General features: G+C 40.9%; 1 protein-coding gene across 4 annotated transcripts; it reads right to left on the bottom strand.

Moving 5' to 3' along the window:
- Positions 1-1,712: 1,712 nt before the first annotated feature.
- On the bottom strand, positions 1,713-25,421 carry tdrd5 (tudor domain containing 5). 4 transcript variants are annotated; one of them, XM_079471427.1, is made up of 21 exons: positions 25,110-25,421; positions 24,199-24,258; positions 23,892-23,951; positions 23,439-23,479; positions 22,907-22,963; positions 21,955-22,071; positions 7,396-7,630; positions 6,891-7,307; positions 6,659-6,807; positions 6,481-6,564; positions 6,346-6,402; positions 6,101-6,269; positions 5,845-6,023; positions 5,180-5,394; positions 4,697-4,906; positions 4,289-4,355; positions 3,983-4,189; positions 3,707-3,892; positions 3,492-3,632; positions 2,703-2,877; positions 1,813-2,491 (listed from the first exon to the last, which is right to left on the bottom strand). In XM_079471427.1, the coding sequence occupies exons 1-21, from the start codon at positions 25,324-25,326 to the stop codon at positions 2,304-2,306; spliced, it is 3,231 nt and encodes a 1,076-aa protein (XP_079327553.1). In that variant the 5' UTR covers positions 25,327-25,421; the 3' UTR covers positions 1,813-2,303. The 4 variants fall into 4 exon arrangements, with proteins under 4 accessions (XP_079327554.1, XP_079327555.1, XP_079327553.1 ...); XM_079471428.1 differs by lacking the exons at positions 21,955-22,071; positions 22,907-22,963; positions 23,439-23,479; ... (1 more) ...; positions 24,199-24,258; positions 25,110-25,421 and adding an exon at positions 8,126-8,269 and having other exon boundaries at positions 1,713-2,491; XM_079471429.1 differs by lacking the exons at positions 21,955-22,071; positions 22,907-22,963; positions 23,439-23,479; ... (1 more) ...; positions 24,199-24,258; positions 25,110-25,421 and adding an exon at positions 8,126-8,269 and having other exon boundaries at positions 1,714-2,491; positions 6,122-6,269.
- Positions 25,422-25,637: the final 216 nt, after the last annotated feature.

Here is a 25,637-nt window from a genome sequence, read left to right as displayed (position 1 = left end):
CAGAAATGTCCTCTAGTAACAAATACAAAACGGAAGTGCGGAGCATCAAACAGGAAGTCACTCGCTGTAATGGCGCCATATGCATAGATATGTAGAAAACGTGTGTCAGTACCAAGTTTAATTCTTGGTATAACCAAAATGTAAAATCATTGCATGATATTTACTTTTGTTAACGTAACAGCTACTGGATTTATTCGAGTACAGAATTAAAAAGTTACGTCAGTTTAGGGGCGGAGCTAAAACACAACGGTAGCGAAAACCAGCATTCGATGTTTGAACGTTCATTTTATATTTACTGCATTAAAGTCCTTATGACAACTTCCGGTCTGCCGTACAATTGTTGTTGCACGTGAATTAAATTCTGATTTATATGCCATACACATCAGTTCATTTGAAAAGAGGTACCTCGTGAATACCTGGTGGAGAACAACAGGTCTCTATGGCAACTAGTGGCATCTTGAAAGGTCTGTGAGGGTCAGTTAACCGGGGTAATATGATTTGCTATGCAGCAGGGTGCTTTAATTCGATCCCTATCAGACCTCCAAACCCTCATGCATTTTCAAAACGGGAGGCATAAATCATTGTGTCATCCTGGTCGCGAGGAAGGTGCATCACAAAACGCTGTCAAGAGTTTATTAAAGCTTTTCCGCATATAGCTCAAGCTCCGACAACCGGAAAGTGTTCTTTAGTCCTGGCTGAATGACTTTGGTCCTAAATCAGATGTTTTAATAAGATGGCCTTCTATATTTGTTTCAAAAGCGTTGTTTTGATGTTCTTAAATTCTTTTAATGTGTCAAACTGTTACCAAATCATAATGGTACTCTATTTATAATATTGCTTACTCCGGAATGCCATTCAATTGTTTTACTCTATTCGTAGACTTGTTCCATAGGGCTTGAATGCCAACATTAGATTTTTTTTGTATGTCACATCATAAAGAGTATATACCCTACCAGGAATACAGTTACATACATTTGTGCTTCTTTAAAACTGAGTCATTGTCTTGTTTTGCTTATCGACTTCATCTTTCATTATTGGAGTTGGCAGAGGTTAGCGAAATATATTAGAATTCATCATCTGGGAGACAGCGTATTATAAGCTTGAAGAAACAGAAAAGCCTGGCCGACGATTTGACTGCATGTGATTTGATTTTACGCTTCAATATTATGAAAATTGCATGAGAAACAATGCTGACATGGGTTACGTTTCACTTTAAATAACTGAAATGGCTTTTAGAAAGGAAATCTTATTGATACGTCACAGCTTTCATTGATTTTTGTTTTGAGTTGTTAACCATATAGTGAGAGGTTTGGCATTTTCTTTAAATGAACTAAAAATGCATTGCTTCAAATATAGTATTTCAGTCCAATAGGAACACATCAGCTACAGCATTGCAACCCCCTGACAACCACCCACCAAAGATTTAATTCTGTTCTTATTTCCAAAAATTATCTTCCATTAAACTTCATTATCTCTGTATCCAATGCAATTTTTTCTGCAGCATTCAGTCTTTCTTTAAATGAGGTAACATAGTTCAGTTTTTCTACAAGACCATGAATAAATTGGGGCATTAAGATGCCATTAACACTGTTATTGTCCAAACAAGTAAAATTTAGACTTGACTCGTCTCTACGACCTATCCGCTTTCCTTGGTTGGCGTCTGTGTGCTATGGAGGCATGTTACAGTACGAATGCACTGGAAAACATGACATGCTGTTTGAGTAATTTAATATTTGTCCATGTTCACTGGGCCGAGGATCCTCCCACGATATTATTTGTTTGGTTAAAGAGAACATTGCCAAGACCTAAAATAAGGTGGGTGGAATAGAGCGCAGGTATGGTTTATTCAAACAAAGCAGTCTGGAAGATCAGAATGAACTATGATGATTTATGGTACCGATTACATACTTGAACCATCATTTTCTGTTAAAGCTACTTGTACAATTTTCTAAAATGAGGAACGATCATAAAAAGACAATAAACTGACAGTGAATCTTTCTTTTATATCATGCAATTTTATAAAAGGTTAATTTCTTAAAGGAAAATCATATCACTGAACAAGGAACTTTGCAATAAAAATAAAACCTTGACAACTCGCAAACCGTTCTAGTCCATAGTCCAAACACGCAAAGAATCACAAATAAAATAAATCCACTACCCGAGAGATATTATGGTAACAAGAACAAATAAATATGAACAAATAAATATCTGCTCTCTGTGTCTTGCTGGATATATTTCTTGGAATCAGAAACTTTTAAGATGTTGCTACAGGAATGAAGAAAAATGAGTTTTGTGTGCTTCGTTCAGGCTTTTTTCTTGGTGCACCACTGATGGAGAACGAGGGGACTAGCGGAGAGGCGAGCGCCTGGCCTCAGAGCGAACGGAGACGCGTGATGCTGAAACAGCACGTTTGAACCAGGTTTCTCTGAAGAACTGAACAACTGCAACATGAAGTTGGAAATCTGAGGTTGGATGGGATAAACGGGTAAACCTGGAAAAGTAGTGGATTGCATGGTCAAAGCAGAATTTCATAATCGCAGATAACTGACTGTAAGAGACTGACGTGGTTTAATACAAACAAAAGTGATTATTCACATTATTCACTTCGTGTCACTAACAACATTATAATGAATAGATTTGAATAAAAAATATAATTTCACTGTGTGCTTTACATTAGCATGTGTGTTTATGATCTGCTTTACCTGCGTAGCTGCTCTTGGTCTGTACTGGGCGTGGGGGTTGAGGAGGGCAGAGGGGGATTGGGCTGGCACATCTGGCCTTGGCAACTGGTTTGGGCTCAGGTGGAATTCCACACATCTGTGGTTCATCTACTGGTGCATGAACAGGTGGATCTGGACACTCAGGCTTTTTATCAGGCTACAGGATAAAAAAAATCTAGTTTACAAATGTGGCAACATATTTTGTTATATAAACATTTGCAATCTTCCTACCAATACTGTGTACTATAAGCATGCAATCTTTTTGTGATCAATCGTTCCAAACTCAATTTTAGATTGACAGTCTGTGAAAGTTCCTGACTTTAAAAGTTAAGAAGGGGCGTGTAATGCGAGTTACTTTGCCGAACACTCAACAAATGTCTTGTAGAAACTTGCCTTTGCTCAGCATGTGTTCTGCTGAATAATTAGGCATTTGAATGTCTGCTGAGATGATAATTAACATTCTCTTCTAATCACAATTAACATCAACTTCATCATCCCACAGACTTCAGACTGAACTGTAATGAGGAACTGAACGTTAAATGATAAGATATCGCTGTCGTTCTGAGAGAGAACGGGGAGCTGAATGTGGAGACGAATAAAGTTTGAATTTGGATATTTTAATCAAATGTGTATATAATTTATTTTAAACGATACCATCTGTAAATCTCTATGCCATCAAACTACCACTGAAAATTTAGCTTTTACACAAAAAATGTCATCCTCAAATCTTGTGCTTCGCCTCAGAATCCAATGACATGCATACGTTCTTACTCGTAATCTTTCTTCAGTCTGGACGTCACTTTGAAGATTCGTCTCAACTGTTTTCTTTTCTTCTGTCCAGCCGTGATCCCATTCGTTGCTGAATAACGCTGCCTCATCCTGCTGAACCTCAGTCTGTTTTATGTTTTCGCTCTAAAATGAAATACGAGGATTCACAAAACGAACTCAAAATGTGTTTGTGCGTATACAGATGTGATATAACTCACGGCTGTGTTGCCTTCAGGGATGTTAATAAACTCCAGCTCTGGAAGGTCTGAGAATGGATCAACGTCTTTGCAGGGGAGCTCAGAGCTCTGTCCATTTGTAGCACCTGGACAAGATGAAACATGCTTGATGTCCTCAAGCCGATCATCTCCCAGGTAAAAGTTCAGCGGATTGAACTGTACAGACAACTGGAAACCAAAGCAAAAAAACACAGGAGATCAGATAAGCACAGATGACTTTTATTGACATGCGTAATCAAAATAATTTATAGACCAGACCAATCTGTGTGGATAATAAGTGGTGGAGCAGGGCAGGGCGTGGGCTTCTTCATGTAGGGCGAGGTGTATGTAAATGTCCTCATCTGTGCTGGTGTCGCACAGGAAGAGCAACAGAACGTTCTCCTGGTAGCTGTGGACGGCGGCCACCAGAGTGCGGTCGCAGCACATTCTGTGAAAAGAGCTGATGGCGCTCCGAGTCCAGCTGCTCTGTAGAAAAAAATGACGTCTACATAAGAAACACAGTCACTGAACAATAAAATTGTTAAAATGAGAAAACTAAAGAGAAACTGGAAAAGCAGCTCTTACTGTGAAAGGTCGAATTCCAGCTAACATTGATGGGACGGCCTGTGCCGCAAGGTCAGCATAACACGCTCTAGAGGATTAAGAGAACTGATATTATACAGAGCAAGCAAAGAATACAAATATCCAAACCAAGGAATAAACGTTTGGAATTTTACGTTAACGTAACGTCACGCTTTTTTAATGTGTCCTCAAATATTAATCAAACATACTATTGGCTGTAATTTATTGCACAATGTTATACAGTTGTATAGTTGAATGAAAAGTTTGTCCAAAAACCAAAATGATGTCACTGCTTTTAGAAATAATAACAATATAAATGTTTGGAATAACACAAGGGTGAAATAAATGAATTGAATAAAAAAAAATTGTAATTTTTGGTTAAAGTGTTTCTTAAACAAATAATGAACTCACTTGAGAAATCGCAGACTGTTTCGTTCCACTTTAGTGATGTCTCCAAAATCCACATAGTAGACGGTAACTTCAGTGGCACTGAGTATTTCATGGATAACCACCCGGTAGAACCACATGTCTTTGGGGGCCACACAGCACACCTGCCCCAGACGCACATAATGATCAGGAAGCCGGTACCTCTCCTTTATATCCGGGCAGGAGTAACAGCTCCTGAAAGCAGATCACATCATAACATCATGCGTGTTCATAAAACAACCTGCATAAAACAGCTACTCTTACTATTTTTAGATTCATCTTTGGTCACCTGAGAGTGACGTACACTACTGCTTGAGATGTTTTTTTGTATTGGTCTTCAGCATTGAGTATATACATAGTATAGTTCATACATATAGTTAAGTATGTAGCCCAAATAAAGAGGAAACCCTAAAATGTAAATCTTTTTTTTTAATAAATGTCATTTATGAGGCCTATGAAAAGTGTTACCTCATTTCAATCATCATGTTCTCCAGAGCTCTGGCCTCCTTGTTTTGGCTGAAACGGATGTAGAAATGGCTGGGAGACTCGATGTGTTCCACCAGAACCGGCAGCAGCTCTCTTTCTTTTCTACGTGTGGGCGGCTTCAGTTTCTGACAAAGCACGGCGTCTGGAGGAACTGCCGTCCACTGGCTCACCATCAACACTGGGAGAAAGTCCACCATCTACAACAACCAGTCACATGTTCTAGCGTTATCAACAGGAAGTGCCTATAGCTCTAGTATTTTAGCTTTATGATTATTAAAGGGATACTTCACCCAAAAATTTAAATTCCGTCATCATTTCTTCACCTTCCTGTTGTTCCAAATCTGTATAAATATCCTTGTTCTGATTTCCTACTATGGAAGTCAATTGGGGGCCAGATTTGTTTGGTTATAAGCATTCTTCCAAATATCCTTCTCTGTGTTTATCAGAACAAAGAAATGTATACAGAAAAACCCGAAGGTGAGTAAATAATCACAGAGTTTTCATTTTAGGGTAAAAAAATCCCTTTAAACACACAATAATAACATTGTAATGTACAGAAAGTCGTAATGTTCCTTTGGTGGACCAAATCTATATATATTTACATGAAATCTGAACTATGCAGTGGAGATACTTTAATGGTTCTTGACCTGATGGATGGTTTTATCGGTTATGGTGAGCTCAGAATCCAAATCTTGTGAATCAGTAGATAACTCTTCGTCTTTACACTCCCAGGCAGACTGAGTACAGCTAAAGTAAAAGCCTTTACTTGAGGCATTCGGGGATTCAGCATCCACAGTGGAAATGGTGCCGTGACCCGGTGATAATTCTGGCCAAAGAAACACAATCATGATCAAAGTAAATTCATCTAATCCCGCAAGTAAGATAACTGAAACATGGCAGAACCGGGTTCAGTGGGATCCGTGCCATTCGGTTTGGTCTCTACTATAATCCAGCGGTTCTCGCCTTCCTCCGTGCCAGGCTGGATGGACAACGTGTCGCTCAAAGCTCCAACCATCTCCGTCACGCTCAGAAAGCCACACTGGGATACAGGCAACTCCTCGCCGTACAACCTCTGATCGCAACAGATAAACCAAATCACAACTGAGCGCAAAGCAAGAAAATCGAGAACAAGATGCTTAGTGCAATACCTTGTATTCTTTGGGAAGATTGTGTATGGATATACCATTGCCGTTTTCAGCGACAACCTGAAATTAGATGAACAAAAGCAAGACATAAGATAATATATGAGATACAAAGGTGTCATTTTAGGTGTAAGGACTGACCTTGCGTAGCTTGTCCTTCAACTCACGGCTTACAGTACCAGCTGTGCCCTTCTCAAGGATCTGATGTCTGAGCTCCTTCTCAAGCTGCAGTATAAAATTGACCAAACGTTCACAATTATGGGCACATTTTCCATTTAGGAAGAAGAAATCTCCAATACATCAGCATGGTCATCCAAACCTTCAAAACTATTTCTTGAAACGAGTCTTCTGTCTTTACAGGATCTGGTTTTGGAACTGCAGGGCGGACTTGTGAAACCTGCTGAGTTTGCTCACATTTTTGTGGGGTTGCAGCTTTATGACTGAGGACCGCAGGCTTCACCTTTGCCACTGCCGAAAAAAAAGACCCAGTCACAGCCACTCGATATCAACCATGAAACCGTACAAAGAATCATAACTAACCAACCACATACGTTGCTTTGAAACACCCGACATCACGTTCTCTTGCCTGACGGTGTTTCCCAGCATCAGCTGAGATCCTGTGCGACTCTGCTGCATGACTATGAAATCCGTGGCGGCCGCCAGCATCTCGGAAATGGAGTAGAATCCGTATTGGGTGATCTGGAGCGGCTTTCCGAACTGCGCTGTATATCTGGACTCGAGGTCTGATAGTCTGATGGGGCCGTGGGATAGCAGTTGTTTCAGCTGGCTGCGCAGATGAGCGGGCAGCGGCGGTACGGCTTGGCCGCGTCGAGGCAGAATGACTGACTGGTGGTGCGGGTAACGGACCTGGAAGGTTTTGAAACGGCCCTTTCGATAGTTGGCTTTGAAATTGTCACGCTGCTTGGAAACCAGCTCTTCGATGCCTTTGGTGCTTTCGTCTCCGATCGCTTCAATTAATCATAAGAGTGATGACAATAACAACATGCATTTCTGTTTACAAAATACCACATTTTCATCAGACTCGATTGAGATCACCTTTCAAAACGATGCCGCCATCAAGGTTAAATTGCACACGCACAACATCAGGCATTTCCTTGACCATATCCAAAACACTGTGGAATCCGAGAAGCCTGAGCGGCATGGGGTGTCCCAACATCAACTGATAGTCACGCCTGAGCTGCTCTGGGGTCAGCCCATGTTTGGCAGATATCAGAAGAGATCTGACATCCTTCCTCAGACTTGTGAGGAGCTGATCTTGAGTCATCCTGACCTAAACAACAGAAATCAGATTATAATGGGAATTTTTATTGGGTTAAATGGAAGCTGTGACTGATAATGTGTTGAGTTATTTTGCTGAGATCTGGTGGATGGGAATATAAACATAATAGTAAATAAAGCTGGAATAAGACTGAAACCACACCACAGAAAGAAATGTTGTGATGGTATTAATAGTAAACAGCTGGCGGGTATGAAGGTGCAACGTGAACAATTTTCATTTGTGACATATGTGTGTTTTTGTCAGCAAGGGATGATATTACCACATTAAATTCAATTTTCAAAATGCATGAACACTTTTTAGACATCGTGAATCATAATAAACATTTGAAAACACGTGATATTTCGACATGACATTTTTCCGGGATTCTACTCTATACTGACTTAATGAGAAAGACGATGCACGCGTGACTAACGCAGTATTTGCAGCGTTAAACTGATATGTCGACATTTATCTCTGGTGTGCATGTGTTTGGGAGAGACGTGTTACCTTTAGTGCAAGAATTCGTTGTTTTGTTGTCGTGAAGTAAACGTTGTTTTATCTCACAGTGACAAGCACGCTACAACAACACACGTGCGTGCGACTTCATGCGGCGCTGCGCAAACCGATCGGAGTATGACAATGGAGTATCGCGAGAGGGATTTGATGCGCTCCGCTTTTCAATCGATCTCGCGATACTTTTCGTAGGAGAAGCCTCGCACACTTGTAAATTCAATGGAGCATTTTCGCGCACTTACGTTATTGTCGTTTTTGCGCATGATTTAAATACGATGTAAAACTTGTACAGTATGTTTTTTTTATACATTTAACAATGCAAATTATTGTGGGTGTACAATTTTTATTATTACGGCACTTTTACTAGAATTGTACGAAAGTACAACATCGCCCCCTAGAGGTACATTTACATACACAACTCGATGCATTCCTATGTGTGTATTTGATGCTGTGGTTGTGCATGTTCAGCAGTAATATTCAGTTGTTTAGGTGACGTTTTTTTGCTCATGATGTTTATTGCATTCGAATGTTAAATACTTGAACACTTTGCATCTGGAATAGACTTTAATTCATGAGCCAGGAATGGTTTAAATAGATATTTTTTATACAAATTTCTAGAAATTCAAATTGACAAATGACCATGTGTTTAGCTAGCCAAAACAATGTTAGTGTACATCACATTTCTAAAAGGCTGAAGAAAAATCCAAAACATCACAAGTTGTTTTGGGATAAATATAGAATTTTTAATAACATATCAAAACAGCAAAAAGTCAAGATTCAAACATACCGTCTGAAAACAAAGCAAAGTTGATTCTGTTAATGCACACTCATATTCATTGTGTTATTAGGCAGTTTTTAAATGCATTAAACTTGAACTATTTTAATAAATCAAGGGTAACCAAAACTAGCTAATTTAACCTGAAGGCTCTAACTTACCACCATGGTTCACATGTATCAAATAGGTTATCATTTACTGAGAAATGTCATCAGGCAGAGATCACCAGGCCGAACAGGAGCTGGGATGCACATCGGGCTAAAGCAGAGCTGAATCTGTCAGCCTCAAGTGTGCCAGAGATGAAACATGGAAACAAAAGCTGATTTTAGCGTAGAAGTTGTTCACATATACACTAACAAAATTGACCAATATGCTGATATAGCTATTAAGCAAGTGTGTGTATTAAGTTTAGTAGACATAATTTAGTAACAGTCACCAAGAAAATAGTCATCTGTAATATTGAATCAAAATATGACTTAAGTTAAATCAATATCAAATCTGAATAATAAAAATGCATAGTCAGAACGGCCATTTCAATTTGAATGCCCTTATTTAGCATCCGGCTTTATGAACTGAGCCAATGAGATGTTAAGTCACTTAGTAATAATGACAAAATAATAATTTGTGTAGGATTTGGCCATAATACCATAAAATTTATTTTTTTATTTTATCTCAATTCAACTCGAAAGCATATAGAAAAAGGTCATCCGGCCGAGGAGATCATGAGGGCGAACTGGAACTGTCAGCTTCAGGTGTCCACGATCACCCAGGGATGAAACATGAAAATAAAAGCTGATATTAGTCTAGTAGAGGTCCCAAATATACACCATTCTAAAGCAGGGGTTCTTGACCTTTTTCCCACTCACAGAAACTAAATTTCTACCCAATAAATTATTTGAGACGTTTTGATTTTTGGACTTGACATGTATGAAATATAAAAAAGGGAAAAGAAAAATAAGAACAGCGTAAGTCAGCTTGGGCCCCCTTGTGGTGGACACTATCATAAACAACATTTACCTTATAACACCTGGGGCTTATACCATGAAGGTGGTTTAGATGGCCAGTCAGGTAAATTTAGATCTAGTTTGCCCCAACCTGGGTTTAAGGGACCACAAAAGTAATTTGGCTTTAATCTGTGTTCATCCCCATGGTTACATAGTCTGCAAGGCTAACCAGCTCTGGAGCAGGTTGATCCAGATTAGAGATCTCACAATGACACTGATCTACATTTACATTTAGTCATTTAGTAGACGCTTTTATCCAAAGGATTTAATCAGAAGTGAGCAAATTTTCACAATGGCCGTTACAATGGCCAGGTCGTCCTAATAATATGTAAAAAAAATATATATATGTAAAAATAAATACAACAGTTACTCTTAAAATCAAATTTTCTTATACTCATTTTCCATGCCTTTGCTGTGCTACATACAGGACGTTTCTGTTGCGTTGCATTTTTCATTCTGTGATGAACACCTAGGAACACTTTCGGTTTCATTGTGTTACCAGGACATTTATCTTCTTTGTCCACTAAAGAAACTAATTTTACTGTAGTAAAGCAATAAAATAAAACAATACCTGCAAATCCGTACCCACAATTTTGTACCGTACTCACAGATTCTAAACTGTACCCACAAGTTTCCAAAACGTGCTCTCGGTTTTGAAAAATGCCCCACCAGTCTATGAAATATGTACCCACAAATTCATAATATGTGCCCACGTTTCAAAATCTGTTTGCACGGTTTTGTAAATTGCATTCACAGAATAAAAGCCTCTGTCATAATGAACGGGAAAGCGATTTATTGCCCTTATGATAGGGCAAGACACCGCTTGTTTTCTGGACGCAGGGTTCTTAATGGGGTGTAGGAGGGTGTGAAGGTATGCCGGTGCAGATCCAGTGATAGTCCTGTAGGCAAGCATCAGTGACTTGAATCTGATAAGGGCTTCAAACAGTAGCCAGTGGAGAGAGATGAAAGGGGCGTCACATGAGCCCTGTTGGGCTGTTGGAAGACAAGGCGTGCTGCTGCGTTTTGAACCAGCTATGGGTAAAAATGGTTATTAGGTTTTGATTATTTCATTGATTTGGTGACAATCTTTACATTTACAATGTTTGTTTTTGGTATTTGTCTGGGTAACTAAAGTCATAATTAAACGTCTTTAACGTTGAGTTCGGTATTTCTGGTGGTTTCTGCTACTCGCACACATGACAATAAATAGCTCATGCAGATGTTGCGTAATCATCCCGCTCACATATTTAAACGCGTAACACTGTGAGATAGGGTCTAACCTTTCTAATGTTGAATAAGGCATAACAGCATGACCGCGTTGTCTTTGCAATGTGATCATAGAAGGACAACTGTCCGTCAATTATGACTGAGGTTCCTGGCTGTTTTGGAAGGAGGAATCGTGGTATTGCCAAATTGGACGGTGAGATCGTTTTGCACCGTGGGGTGTGCCGGAAACACGAGTAGTTCTGTCTTGCCTGGGTTAAGCTGAAGGTAATACTCTTTCATCCAAGCTGAGATGTCTTCTAAGCAGGCTGTTATGTGAGCTGCTACAGTGGTATCTTCTGGGTGAAACAAGATGTAGATCTGGGTGCCGTGTGCCTGTATGATGGGTCCCAAGGATGTCGTGTAGATGGAAAAAAGCAGCTGTCCAAGCACAAATCTCAGAGTGACCCCAGTGATCATGTGGTGAGCAGTGGCCAGCGAGCCCCTCCACGTCAAAGGATCTGCCGGAGAGGTAGGATTTGAACCAGAGAGGGGAGGCTGAGATTGCTAGAGACGACAGGCTTTCTAGAAGTTTTTGGTGATTAACAGTGTCAAACGCTGCGGATAGGTCTAGCAGAATCAGGACCAAGGATTTAGATTCCCCCTTGACATGCTTCTGTGACCAATAGAAGTGCTGTCTCAGCGGACAGGTTTGTTTTGAAGCCAGACTGCTTGTGATCTGGTAGTTTTTTTCTGGGATAGGAAGGAAGACACCTGTTTGAAAACCGCCCTTACAAGAGTTTTAGCAATAAATGGGAGGAGAGAGATAGGTATATAACTGTGGGGTGTGACCTGGGCCTGTTTGAATGTGGATGGAAAAGTGCCGGTGAGCCGGTGGTGATGATGTGTGTGAGTGCAGGTGTGAGTGTGCTGGATATGTCCTAAAGGAAATGGGAGGTGACTGGGTCAAGGGGACAGGGTGGGGTGGCTAGAGGGAAGTCTGGTGACTTACGTGTCAGTCGGTTGGATGAAAGGGGAGACTTCAATGTTTGAAGTGAGGGTAGTATGTACCAAGGCCTGAGGTGCTGACAATTGTTTGCTGATGGATGTTTTCTCAGTGAAAAATACAGCAAAGTCTTCCACGGTTTGTCCAGTTGGATGTTGAAGTCCCCAAAGACTACAAGAGGGCCACAATCCTCCCGAAATGATGAGAGCAGGACATCGAACAATGAAGTTGTGCAGATGACCTGGGGGCGGTAAACTACGACAATATTGAGCTGAGTGGGTGAAGTTATATTGACAGCATGGTATTCAAATGAATAGTTGTTGCATAGGGAAAATAGTGTGGAATTTTTCAGATTATTGTTGACCTGTGCCTCCTCCTCTTCCAGATTGTTGGGGAGAGTGAGAGGAGGATTAGTTCGTGGAGAAAGCAGCTGGTGTGGCAGAGTCCTCAAGAATCCATGTCTCAGTAAGGCCTAGAATGCGAATGTCAGACTTGCTAGCAAAAGCATGGATGAAGTCTGTCTTCCTCACAGCTGACTGGCAGTTCCAGAGACCCACAGAGAGAGTCAGAGGTGTGGAAGGGGACTGCCGTGAGAGTGAACGAGACAAGCCTTGCGTCTTGGGCGAGAGCAATGTCTGCATGGAGTACAGGAATAAACTGGAAACACATTATGTTAGTATACAATTAAATAAAAACAAAGGTATGTTAAATATAAAGATGTGCCTTGCCGGTTGATGGCAACTTAATGTGACTTCAGTAACACACTACTCCAACGGAAGAAAAAACCCTAACACCTTATCAATCAGTCAACAAGTAATTCAATAAACAAGCTCAAATAATCGTAACTAACAACAGGCACAGTCCAGTTCAAAAGTTAAAACAAGGTAGCAGGGTATATAGCAGACTTACGCACCACTACTGCAGATTTCTGATGACTATTCGCTTCTTTACGCGTCTTATACTTTGAATGGGCAACTGATAACACACCAAAGACACAGAGAAAAACAAATTCGTGTACCATATATGACCCCTTTAATAAATGTGTTTGAAATCAAATTGACATAGTTTGGATGCAATGCAACATACTAAACATTTTTATATTTAAATTAAGCTTTGTTTTTTGCAGTCTTTCAGCTTTAAAGAGAAATATAGAAGAAATGCACATTTGTTTCTATTAAAAAAAAAAAAAAGAGTCCTGACATTGGTCCAGATATAGGTTTGGCAAAGATCACCGTGTCACAATTTTCCAAAGTCTATTTGTAGTCAAATTTCACAAGGACTTGAAGAATAAAACCTAGTCTATGTTACAATAAATACAGGAAAGTTGAAAGACAGAAATCACGAATCTGCTTGTTGCATACTAGTGTCAACACTCCAATGTGGAGCTCACGTGCATTGACTTTGTCAATGTGTGCATTGTTTTAACAAATTGACGATAGAGATGCACAATGGCCGTACAATTAACTAATTTAAAGTTTATGAAAACATAATTAATGAAGATATTATTTTAAACGTTTTAGGTCAAATCAGGGTCTAATTTGTAAAACTGTGGGAACAAATTATGAAAGCGTGCGCACGCTTTATGAATTTGTGGGTACGGATTGCAAAACTGTGGATACGGATTTGCAGGTCTTGTCTTTTTCTGGGAGTTCCACATTTTACAGCTTTCAAATGGGTAATATAATAGTTTATTAGGGTTATTTTAAGAAGACAGCAATATGGCCTGTAAATGGGACCTCCGGAGGACGCAACCCTCTGAAACAAGCTTCTGATGGATTCATAATTTATACGTTTGCAGTGGTTTTGTTGTTTGCAAATATTAGATAAACTAACACAGTCTCTTCACCGGACACAGCACAAAAGACAATAAAATGTATAAGAACCCATTATAATTTGCCATTTTGTCCACTTGATGCGGCGCGCTGTGACAATCCCATTGGAACAAGCCGTGCTGTCACCCCAGTTGCATCTGGTGTAGACACAGAAAGCATCTACTCTTACTATGGCGTCAGAATTTGGACAAAACTCTGTGAGCGTGTGAACCCAGCGTGCAAGTGAATTACAGCAGCGCAAGCACAGTGACGGAGCTTGGACGTAAAATACAAACCCCAAAACCCACACTCGAACACAAAAATAGAGACCGCGCTCATAAAGCAACACTTGCGAGTGAAAATCACAAACTCCAGAGTCAAAGCAGTTTGCTCGTGCACGCTGGGATTCTACAGGCGTGCAAACTGGGATTCTAAACGTACGCGAGTCATTTTGAGTTTTGGCTCTCAGGGGTTCGGGACACTACGACAAAAAAAATCCCAGTGGCCCCGCTATTTCCTGGGACTCCGGTTGTGATTGGCTGTTGCTGCCGGCCTCAAGTCGATGACAAAACGTTAGAGAAAAGGTGTGTTTAGAAAGAGGTTGTTCATGTAATCATTTTGTGTTTTTTCGATAATGGATGATCAAAATTTGCATGCAAGTGATATAAATATATAGTAGAAATGTTACCTGTCCATGTGTTACGTAGTGTTACAAAGTTAAAGGTTAGGAATATGATTATGTAGTTTTACATAACGTCATGAGTGTATGTTAGCATTGTTTGTCTTTGGCATCTGACCTTAATTTCTATAACAAAATACTAAAACGTTATCTAATATTGTTGATAATGTGAGTCTGGAGCCTGTGTACACAATGATTCAATATACACTTAGCTTATGTGTAACTTAAATAAATAACTATGTACTTTGTAAAACATGAACAGGTAACATTTCTACTATATTTATATCACTAACATGCAAATTTTGATCATCCATTATCGAAAAAACACAAAATGATTACATGAACAACCTCTTTTCTAAACACACCTTTTCTCTAACGTTTTGTCATCGACTTGAGGTTGGCAGCAACAGCCAATCACAACTGGAGTCCCAGGTAATAGCGGGGCCACTGGGATTGTCGTAGTGTCCCGAACCCCTGAGAGCCAAAACTCAAAATGACTTGCGCGCGTGTAGAATCCCAGTTTGCACGCGTGTGCAAGCAATCTGCTTGGACTCGGGAGTTTGTGATTTTCACTCGCAAGTGTTGATTTATGAGCGCGTCCCCATTTTTTAAATGTTGCGTATAATAGTGGTCCACATTTGCTTGATGCATTCAATCGATGCTTCATTCGGTTTGAATCATTTTCAATATATAAGGAGTGTAGGGACAGTAATTTATTCTTAATTTATTGCTGGGTTGCAAATGCGGCGTTAATGCTAGTATTCGCTCTGTGTTTTTTATGCGAATTGAGAAATACAGCGAGTGAGATCACAGTCTCTGTGCAAAACCCTTGGCATGTTTGCTTATGTGTATTGCGATGTGTGTCATTCTTAAAAGAAAATAGCAAAACCCAGCCAACATGATTTAACTTTATTTCCTTTAAAACCGAATGTGCTCTATAATATCGTTGGATTATCTATATATACCCCGTATATGTTAACCCAGGATTAAGTTATAAACCTTCACGTATAAACATTGGTAGGCTACATTCACATACATTGGGGATGTATTAATTAACACTAATAACAGAAGCCTTACTTTTGCCTTTTGGATAATAAAGCTGAATTCCTATTATCAGCTGTTGGACTGTGATGAAAGTGAAGGTAGTTTAGCGCGTAGCTCAGTCAAACGTTTACAATGTCTGATTACCAAACACCACTCCAGAGGCTCTTCCTCTTTTCTAAGGAAGGCCTTACCCCTTTTTTTGCATATTCCTTTGGGCAGAGGTTATTAAAAGCACTCGGAATAGTGACATCATGTACCCAGGAAGTTAAGGGTCCGATTCCAGCAAGTCTCTGACAGAATTCGCATTTCAAAGACTACAAAGACAATATCTCGGATGGCACTGAACTTTGAGCTTTATCATTTTCCAGGTATTGTTTAGGCTCTAACAGCAACATTACACACTAACTAACGGTTGAAAATCTGATCGCGGTGAATGGGACCTTTAATTACGAACCCATGTTTTAACAAGTAGCTCAAAAGGAGCACATATTGAGCATCTATGGCCCATTTTCACACACACAACTTCCATCAACCTCCACCTCCTGCAGGAAGGAATCGCCCCAACACTTTACCGAAACGCAAAAGGTGTGCATTGAGATTTTTACCTTACTTTATAAAGTGCTGTACTGATAAAGATGATATAAAAAGTTTTATTGTTTGTCATTTAAATGAGAGGTCATTACAGTGTTTTAATATGTAAAATTTAATGTTATATAAATTAGGAGCATTACTATGCCAAAATGTGCTTTTTATAAAAGATGTTCTGCTTTGTTTGGTGTCAAGTTATCAGTGTTATGACGTCTCACATTTATTTGTCACCTGCAGTAAAGACATTCATTCTAAACTTGTAAACGGAGAAGTGGAATCTGTTTTTAAAAGCCTGTAGCCTACTGACATGGAGAATCAAAACATTTAAATGCTTGTCATTTAAACGCAGCTCAATAGACCATTTTGTCACACTTTAATACCAATGAAACCGTATATAAAGCCCATATTTTACAAAGTTTTTTCGTTTACGTCTTCACACGGGCCTCTGTTCTAGATCATTAATAATAATGTTGTTACATTTTCCGCCTTGTGCGGTTTACTTTCTCCGTTCCGCGTTCATTTCTAATTATACAAATTGTGATATGTCACACCTCACGTATTGGCTGAAAGATAGTATGTAGGCCTACTGTTGTCACTTTGTATCATTCATTTCTGGGTTAGCGGTTTGTCGCAGGTCTTGCACCCGCTCTGAGCGAGCCTCGAGCCGACAATCGGATTGATATTAATAGAAATGCACAATGAAAAACGTCTCGGTTACGTCTGTAACCTCCGTTCCCTGATGGAGGGAACGAGACGTTGTGTAGAGAGACTGACTGGGGTTTGATCTTGAGAACCTACCTTCTCCGAGATAATTAATTATAAAACGCCAATGGGCTTGGCGAATGGCACGCGCACGCCAGTCTCCGCCCCGTTCATATGGGTATAAAGGAAGATGGCGGCAGTCATTCACTCACGCTTTGTACTGAGGAACCTGAGAGGGCATCCCGGTCACTGTAGTGATTTGGCGCAGCGTTGGGGCATGAAGACACAACGTCTCGTTCCCTCCATCAGGGAACGGAGGTTACAGACGTAACCGAGACGTTCCCCTTCAGTCGACGCTTTTTGGCGCGAGAGAGCATGGCCGACATCTCAGCGTCAGTCTCCTCCGGAGCTCGACTGCCTGACGACAGGAGATCAGAGGAGTCTTCCGCATCCGATGCCAGCAGGCAGCTGTCCGATGCAGCGACAAAAATGGAGTCATCATCCCTATAGGAAGTCTTGCCACTATGAGATGGCCGTCTGCCGCTCATAGGGGACGAACCAGGTGGGCATACAGGGGTATGGAGAGTCCGCGAGCATGAAGCTGATGGAGCGAAATCCATAGGAGTTCCCAAAATCACCCCCAAACACACGCACGCGAACGCACGAACGCGAACGAACGAACACACACGCACGCGCGCGAACGGACGCACGGGAACGAACAAATGCACGCGAACGGACGCACGCGAACGAACAAATGCACGCGAACGAACAAACGCACGCGAATCCATAGGAGTTCCCAAAATCACCCCCAAACACACGCACGCGAACGCACGAACGCGAACGAACGAACACACACGCACGCGCGCGAACGGACGCGAACGAACAAATGCACGCGAACGGACGCACGCGAACGAACAAATGCACGCGAACGAACAAACGCACGTGAACGAACACACGCACGCGAACGAACACACGCACGCGAACACACACACACACGCACTCGAACACGCACGCGAACACACACACAAACGAACGAACACACACAAACGAACACACACGAACACACACGAACGAACACACACACGGACGAACGCACACACACGAACGAACACACACACACGAACGAACACACGAACACACACACACGAACGAACACACACACACGAACGAACACACACACACACGAACGGACACACACACACGAACGAACACACACACACACGAACGAACACACACACGAACGAACACACACGAACAAACACACACACGCACGAACACACACACACACGAACGAACACACACAAACACACACGAACGAACACACACACACGAACACACACACACACACGAACACACACACACACAGGAACACACAGGAACACACACGAACACACACGAACACACACGAACACACACGAACACACACGAACACACACGAACACACACAAACACACACAAACACACACAAACACACACAAACACACACACACACAAACACACGAACACACACAAACACGAACGAACACACACACACAAACACGAACGAACACACACACACACACGAACACACGAACGAACACATGGATATGAACAGATAATAATTTAGATTAAAATAGTCACTTGCACTATTTTCATCTAAATTATTATCTGTTCATATCCACCTGTACATTAATGTTCATAGTATATAGTCATCTGTATATATTGTTCATAGTATATACCTACTGTCATATTTTCATAGAACATTCCTACTGCAAAATATTTTTATAGTCCATGCCCACTGTATTATATTCTCACTATTGTATTCTGTATTTATTCTAACTGTATATCCTGCACTTGCTAACTGCACTTCTGGTTAGACCTAAACTACATTTCGTTACACTGTACTTGTATATGTGTAATGACAATAAAGTTGAATCTAATCTAAAAAACACACGTACGAAAACACACACGAATACACACAAACACACACACACGAACACACACAAACACACACAAACACACACACACACACACACACACACGAACACACAAAAACACACACAAACACACACACACGAACACACGAACACACACGAACAAACGATCACAGACACACGAACACAAACACGAACACACACACGAACGAACACACGAACGAACACACACGAACGAACACACAAACACACACAAACACACACAAACACACACGAACGAACGAACACACACACACAAACACACACAAACACACGAACACACACGAACAAACGATCACAGACACACGAACACACGAACACACACACGAACGAACACACGAACGAACACACACGAATGAACACACAAACACACACAAACACACACGAACGAACGAACACACACACACACGAACACACACACGAACACACACACGAACGAACACACGAACGAACACACACGAACGAACACACGAACACACACACGAACACACACACGAACACACACACACGAACACACACACACAAAAAGCTAAACACTAATAACCAGCAACACTAAACATAAACAAACACGAACAACCAGCTAAACTAAACATTAAAAAACACATACACGAACACATACACGAACACACACACGAACACACACACGAACACACACACAAACACGAACACACACACAAACACGAACACACACGAACACACACGAAAAAAAAACACGAACACACACACACAAAAAGCTAAACACTAATAACCAGCAACACTAAACATAAACGAACACGAACACACACGAACGAACACACGAACACACACGAACGAACGAACACACACGAACGAACGAACACACACAAACGAACACACGAACACACACGAACGAACACACGAACACACACACGAACACACACACGAACACACACACACGAACACACACACACGAACACACACACACGAACACACACACACGAAAACACACACACGAAAACACACACACACGAACACACACGAACACACACACACACGAACACACACACACACGAACACACACACACACACACGAACACACAAACACACGAACACGAACACACGAACACGAACACACGAACACACACGAACAAACACACGAACGAACACATAAACACACACGAACACACACGAACACACACACACACACGAACACACACACGAACGAACACACAAACACACACACACGAACGAACACACACACACGAACACACACACGAACACACACACGAACACACACACGAACACACACACGAACACACACACGAACACGAACACACACACGAACACACGAACACACACACTAATAACCAGCAACACTAAACATAAACACACACGACGAACACACACACGAACACACGAACACACACACTAATAACCAGCAACACTAAACATAAACAAACACGAACAACCAGCTAAACTAAACATTCAAAAACACATACACGAACACACACACGAACACACACACGAACACACACACGAACACACACACGAACACACACACGAACACACACACGAACACGAACACGAACACAAACACGAACACACGAACACACGAACACACACACACGAACACACACACACGAACACACACACACGAACACGAACACACGAACACACACACACGAACACACACACACGAACACGAACACACAAACACACAAACACACGAACACACGAACACACGAACACGAACACACGAACACACACACGAACACACACACACGAACACACACACACGAACACGAACACAAACACAAACACGAACACGAACACGAACACAAACACGAACACAAACACGAACACACACGAACGAACGAACACACACGAACACACACGAACACACAAAACGCTAAACACTAATAACCAGCAACACTAAACATAAACAAACACGAACAACCAGCTAAACTAAACATTCAAAAACACATACACGAACACACACACAAAGACGAACACACACACAAACACACACGAACACACACGAACATACACGAACACACACACGAACACACACACAAAGACGAACACACACACAAACACACACGAACACACACGAACACACACGAACACACACGAACACACACGAACACACACACACAAAAAGCTAAACACTAATAACCAGCAACACTAAACATAAACAAACACGAACAACCAGCTAAACTAAACATTAAAAAACACATACACGAACACACACACGAACACACACACGAACACACACACGAACACACACACGAACACACACACAAACACACACACGAACACACACAAGAACACACACACACGAACACACACACGAACACGAACACACACCCACGAACACACACACGAACACAAACACGAACACACACACGAACACACGAACACACACGAACACACACGAACACACACGAACACACACGAACACACACGAAAAGCTAAACACTAATAACCAGCAACACTAAACATAAACAAACACGAACAACCAGCTAAACTAAACATTAAAAAACACATACACGAACACACACACGAACACACACACGAACACACACACGAACACACACACGAACACACACACAAACACACACACAAACACAAACACGAACACACACGAACACACACACAAACACGAACACACACGAACACACACGAACACACACGAACACACACGAACACACACACACAAAAAGCTAAACACTAATAACCAGCAACACTAAACATAAACAAACACGAACAACCAGCTAAACTAAACATTAAAAAACACATACACGAACAACCAGCTACACTAAACATTAACAAAGGGCAACAGTTATCCAGCATGCATTATCCACAAGCAATATCCAGCGTAAAACCCGGACACCGTCAGTCAAAGGATAATAAATTAAATGATGGAAACAGCAACTATAATAGCCCAACCAATGTCCAACTGGAAATACGTTGGAGATGATGATCAGATTTTGAAAACAAAGACCACTTTGATATCAATCAACTACGGGGCTTGACCCCAATAAGGCTCAATAGTCATATCCATTTGAGCACCCTAGGCACTGTGTGAAGGTGCGTTTTACCGCTTTCCACTTTTTCCTGAAGAAGGCCTCTACCCTGTTGTATTTCACCTCAACATCCCCATTGGGTTCACCAAAATCCTGAGATGTTGTTTGGGTACCCCTATCAGTCAATGAAATCTAAAACAAGAATACGAGAGAATATTGTCAAGAACAACAAGAAAATAATCTTGTACAGCTGCAGTGATTCACAAAAAGAAAACACAATTACAAAGTACCTCAGATCAGCCATAGAATACAAACTGTATGTTTTTTTACAGTGAGTGCCAGCGCAAATGTTTCCAAAGTCAATACATGTAAATAAAAAGTGCTTTTTAAGTATTAAGAAGAGACACTGGACATTAGGGTTGGGTACTGAAGATCTGGTATGTAACTGGACCGAATCAAAACACAGATTTCAGTGCCTCGTAAATGCTGACGGAGCCGTTGATTGAGACACTTTTCTGATAATACAAACCCAACATATCTATTAAATATGGTTAAACGGTATATTTTTATCCAATTAAAAAATGTATGAAGCGTGTGCTTACCTTAGGGACGGTAAACACTAACATCTTTATAGCAATGTTAGTGTCCATGCTCATTTCACATTCACTTAAACTTTATTTGTGAATGTTGCGTTTTTTAATAGAATATACGGTTCTCTAATATCAGCCACCATTGTTTGTGGCTCTTTTTTAAAGTATTTGGCACAGGTAAAAATAAATACATAAAAACAATACCCAACCCTACTGGCCATTTAACACTAGCTTTGTATACTGTGCTAGGCTTTAATGGACTAGTTTGATGCACTTATGTATTTTGTTGCCTATGATGTTATAATTGCTTCCAATGTTTCCTCATCTGTAAGTCGCTTTGGATAAAAGCGTCTGCTAAATGACTAAATGTAAATGAAACACAGACAACGCATTAAATAAAACACAGCAATCTGAATTACATAAAAATCATGTCTTACCCTATATTTCTTGGGATATATTATCATCCGGGCTCGACCGCATTCATCTGTTTGCCACTAATCCAAATAGAAGCACAAATTATTAATACAATAAATAATGACAGTGCAGTTTAAAATGATTCACAGATAACATTCCTGTTATTTTTGTTTTGTAATAATGTATACATCGGACTCGGGTGGGTTAGATTATTTTGTGACTAGTTAAAATGTAAAGTCTTTGGGTTTTACAGACACGGTTTAGCTTAAGCCGGGACATATCTGTCGCTTTTATGACAATGCCAGAGAAGAATACATTACTGGTGAGCATCTTGAGACAAAACAATAGCACTGATATGTTCGAAGATATTTCTTGGCAAGTTATATTCAGTTAAGACCGGTCACACAATCATTCGAGTCTGGGACTAACCTTAAGCCTTGTCTGTGAAACCGGGCCTTTGAAACTATGAAGAATCTTAAATGTCGGTAGGTGTAAAAATACAACAACATTTAGCCTTCTCTTTTCAGTTTAAAATTAAAACTAAAGGACATTTACCTCTCTGTTGGCTTGTCTGCTCGGTTCCTTGCTTGTATTCGCTATAAATGTAATAAAAACAAAGATGATTAAGGGACAGTTCTTACGGTTATACATTTTACATAGCAATAAATGACATCAGCCACATGTAAATATGTGCCTGACCCGTTACGAACACATCATCTGTAGACATCACCTCGTCGTACAGGCATTCAAGGCTGTACGACGAGTGATATAGACATTACTTCTACATTGCTGTCTATGACTGACATAAGCCAGAAAGAACAAAAGTGTTTTATCTGTGACAAACACATCACTCTCTAAAGACATCTCCCTGACATCCAGTGATTCCTTAACTATACTTGGATGAAAAGAATCGTTTAAATATCATAAACAGACATCACTGTTACATTATACATTACTGTGGAGAATTGACATTAGCCAATATCCACATATAAAGAAAATGTGTTTTACCCAAGACGAGCACATCGCCGTCCAAAGGCACTTCCTCGATGTCTTCTAGTGATTGTTGAGCTGTACATAAATGAAAGAAATTATTCGATAAAAGTTTTTAAACGGACATCGTTGTTTAAATATATTATACATCGTTGTGTAGAACTTGCATTAGCCACATTTAAGATGATGTGCATCACCTTTTACAAACACATCATCTGTAGACATCACCTCGTCGTACAGGCATTCAAGGGTGATATAGCTATAAAAACATTACGAATGCATTGCTGTGTATGACTGACATAAGCCATCAAGAAAAGTGTTTTACCTGTGACAAACACGTCACTCTCTGAAGACATCCCACGGACATCTCCTACTGATTCCTTAGCTATACATGGATGAGAAGAATCATTTAAATGTCACAAACAGACATCATTGATACATTACTGTGGAGAACTGACATTAGCCAGTTTCAACATATAAAGTCAATGCGTTTAACCAATGGCAAACAGGTCAATGTCTAAAGACACCTCCTCGTTGTCTTCTATAATAATCTATAATAATCATTTTAAGATTTCATGAACAAAGAGAGAGAGAGAGAGAGAGAGAGAGAGAGAGAGAGAGAGAGAGAGAGAGAGAGAGAGAGAGAGAGAGAGAGAGGAGAGAGAGAGAGAGAGAGAGAGAGAGAGAGAGAGAGAGAGAGAGAGGAGAGAGAGAGAAGGAGAGAGAGAGAGAGAGGAGAGAGAGAGAGAGAGAGAGAGAGAGAGAGAGAGGAGAGAGAGAGAAGGAGAGAGAGAGAGAGAGAGGAGAGAGAGAGAGAGAGAGAGAGAGAGAGAGAGAGAGAGAGAGAGAGAGAGGAGAGAGAGAGAGAGAGAGAGAGAGGAGAGAGAGAGAAGGAGAGAGAGAGAGACAGAGACAGAGAGAAGAGAGGAGAGAGAGAGAGAGAGAGAGAGAGAGAGAGAGAGAGAGAGAGAGGGGGGGAGGGGAGAGAGAGGGGAGGGGGGGGGAGAGAGAGAGAGAGAGAGAAGGAGAGAGAGAGAAGGAGAGGAAGAGAGAAGGAGAGGGAGAGAGGGAGAGAGATGGTATTCCCAGGCTAACATTATACATGTAGGAAGAGAAGTAGAAAACATTATAAAAGAGCCTCCACTGAGATTAGCCAGCAACAAAACTTCAACGCAAAACGTCATTTTACGAGGTGGCTCATTTTGCCTCACATTATTCCTATATCAAGTACGTTACCTTCTACGAGCGGGCCCTCCTCGCCCGAGGACCGTTCCTCAGATGGAATCGGAGGACGCCGATAACGCCAATCAATCCATTGACGTTTACGAGCAGGTTCATGTAACCAGTCTAGAAAGGGTAGATTTTCTCTATGTCTATGGTCTTCACAGAAGATACGATGCAACTTTGTTGCGATGGGACCTCTCTTTAGCGCTCTCAACCGCTCCGACTCCATCTTCTGGATTTCTATGATTTCAGGCCAAAGGGACTTGCCCCACCTGAAACCGATACATGGACATGTCCTCCTTAATCATCGTGCAAAGACCAAAAGAAACTTCCGTGCAAAGACCAAAAGAAACTTCTGCCAACGCGCGCGTGTTATGAATCTTCCAGCGAGTTACGTCACAGTCACTGGCGATGAAAAACAACTGCTGGCGGTCAAGCTGCATTTAAAGGGACAGTTCACGCAACAATAAAAAACGGTCATTTGACCACATCAGATCGCTTAACTAAACAGTTTATGTCTTTAATTCGGTTCTGTAAACG

This window comes from Barbatula barbatula (genome assembly GCF_947034865.1).
Source record: "Barbatula barbatula genome assembly, chromosome: 13".
Lineage (NCBI taxonomy): Eukaryota > Metazoa > Chordata > Actinopteri > Cypriniformes > Nemacheilidae > Barbatula > Barbatula barbatula.
The sequence above is the reverse complement of the archived record's forward strand: the minus strand, read 5'-3'. Positions and strand labels throughout refer to the sequence as shown.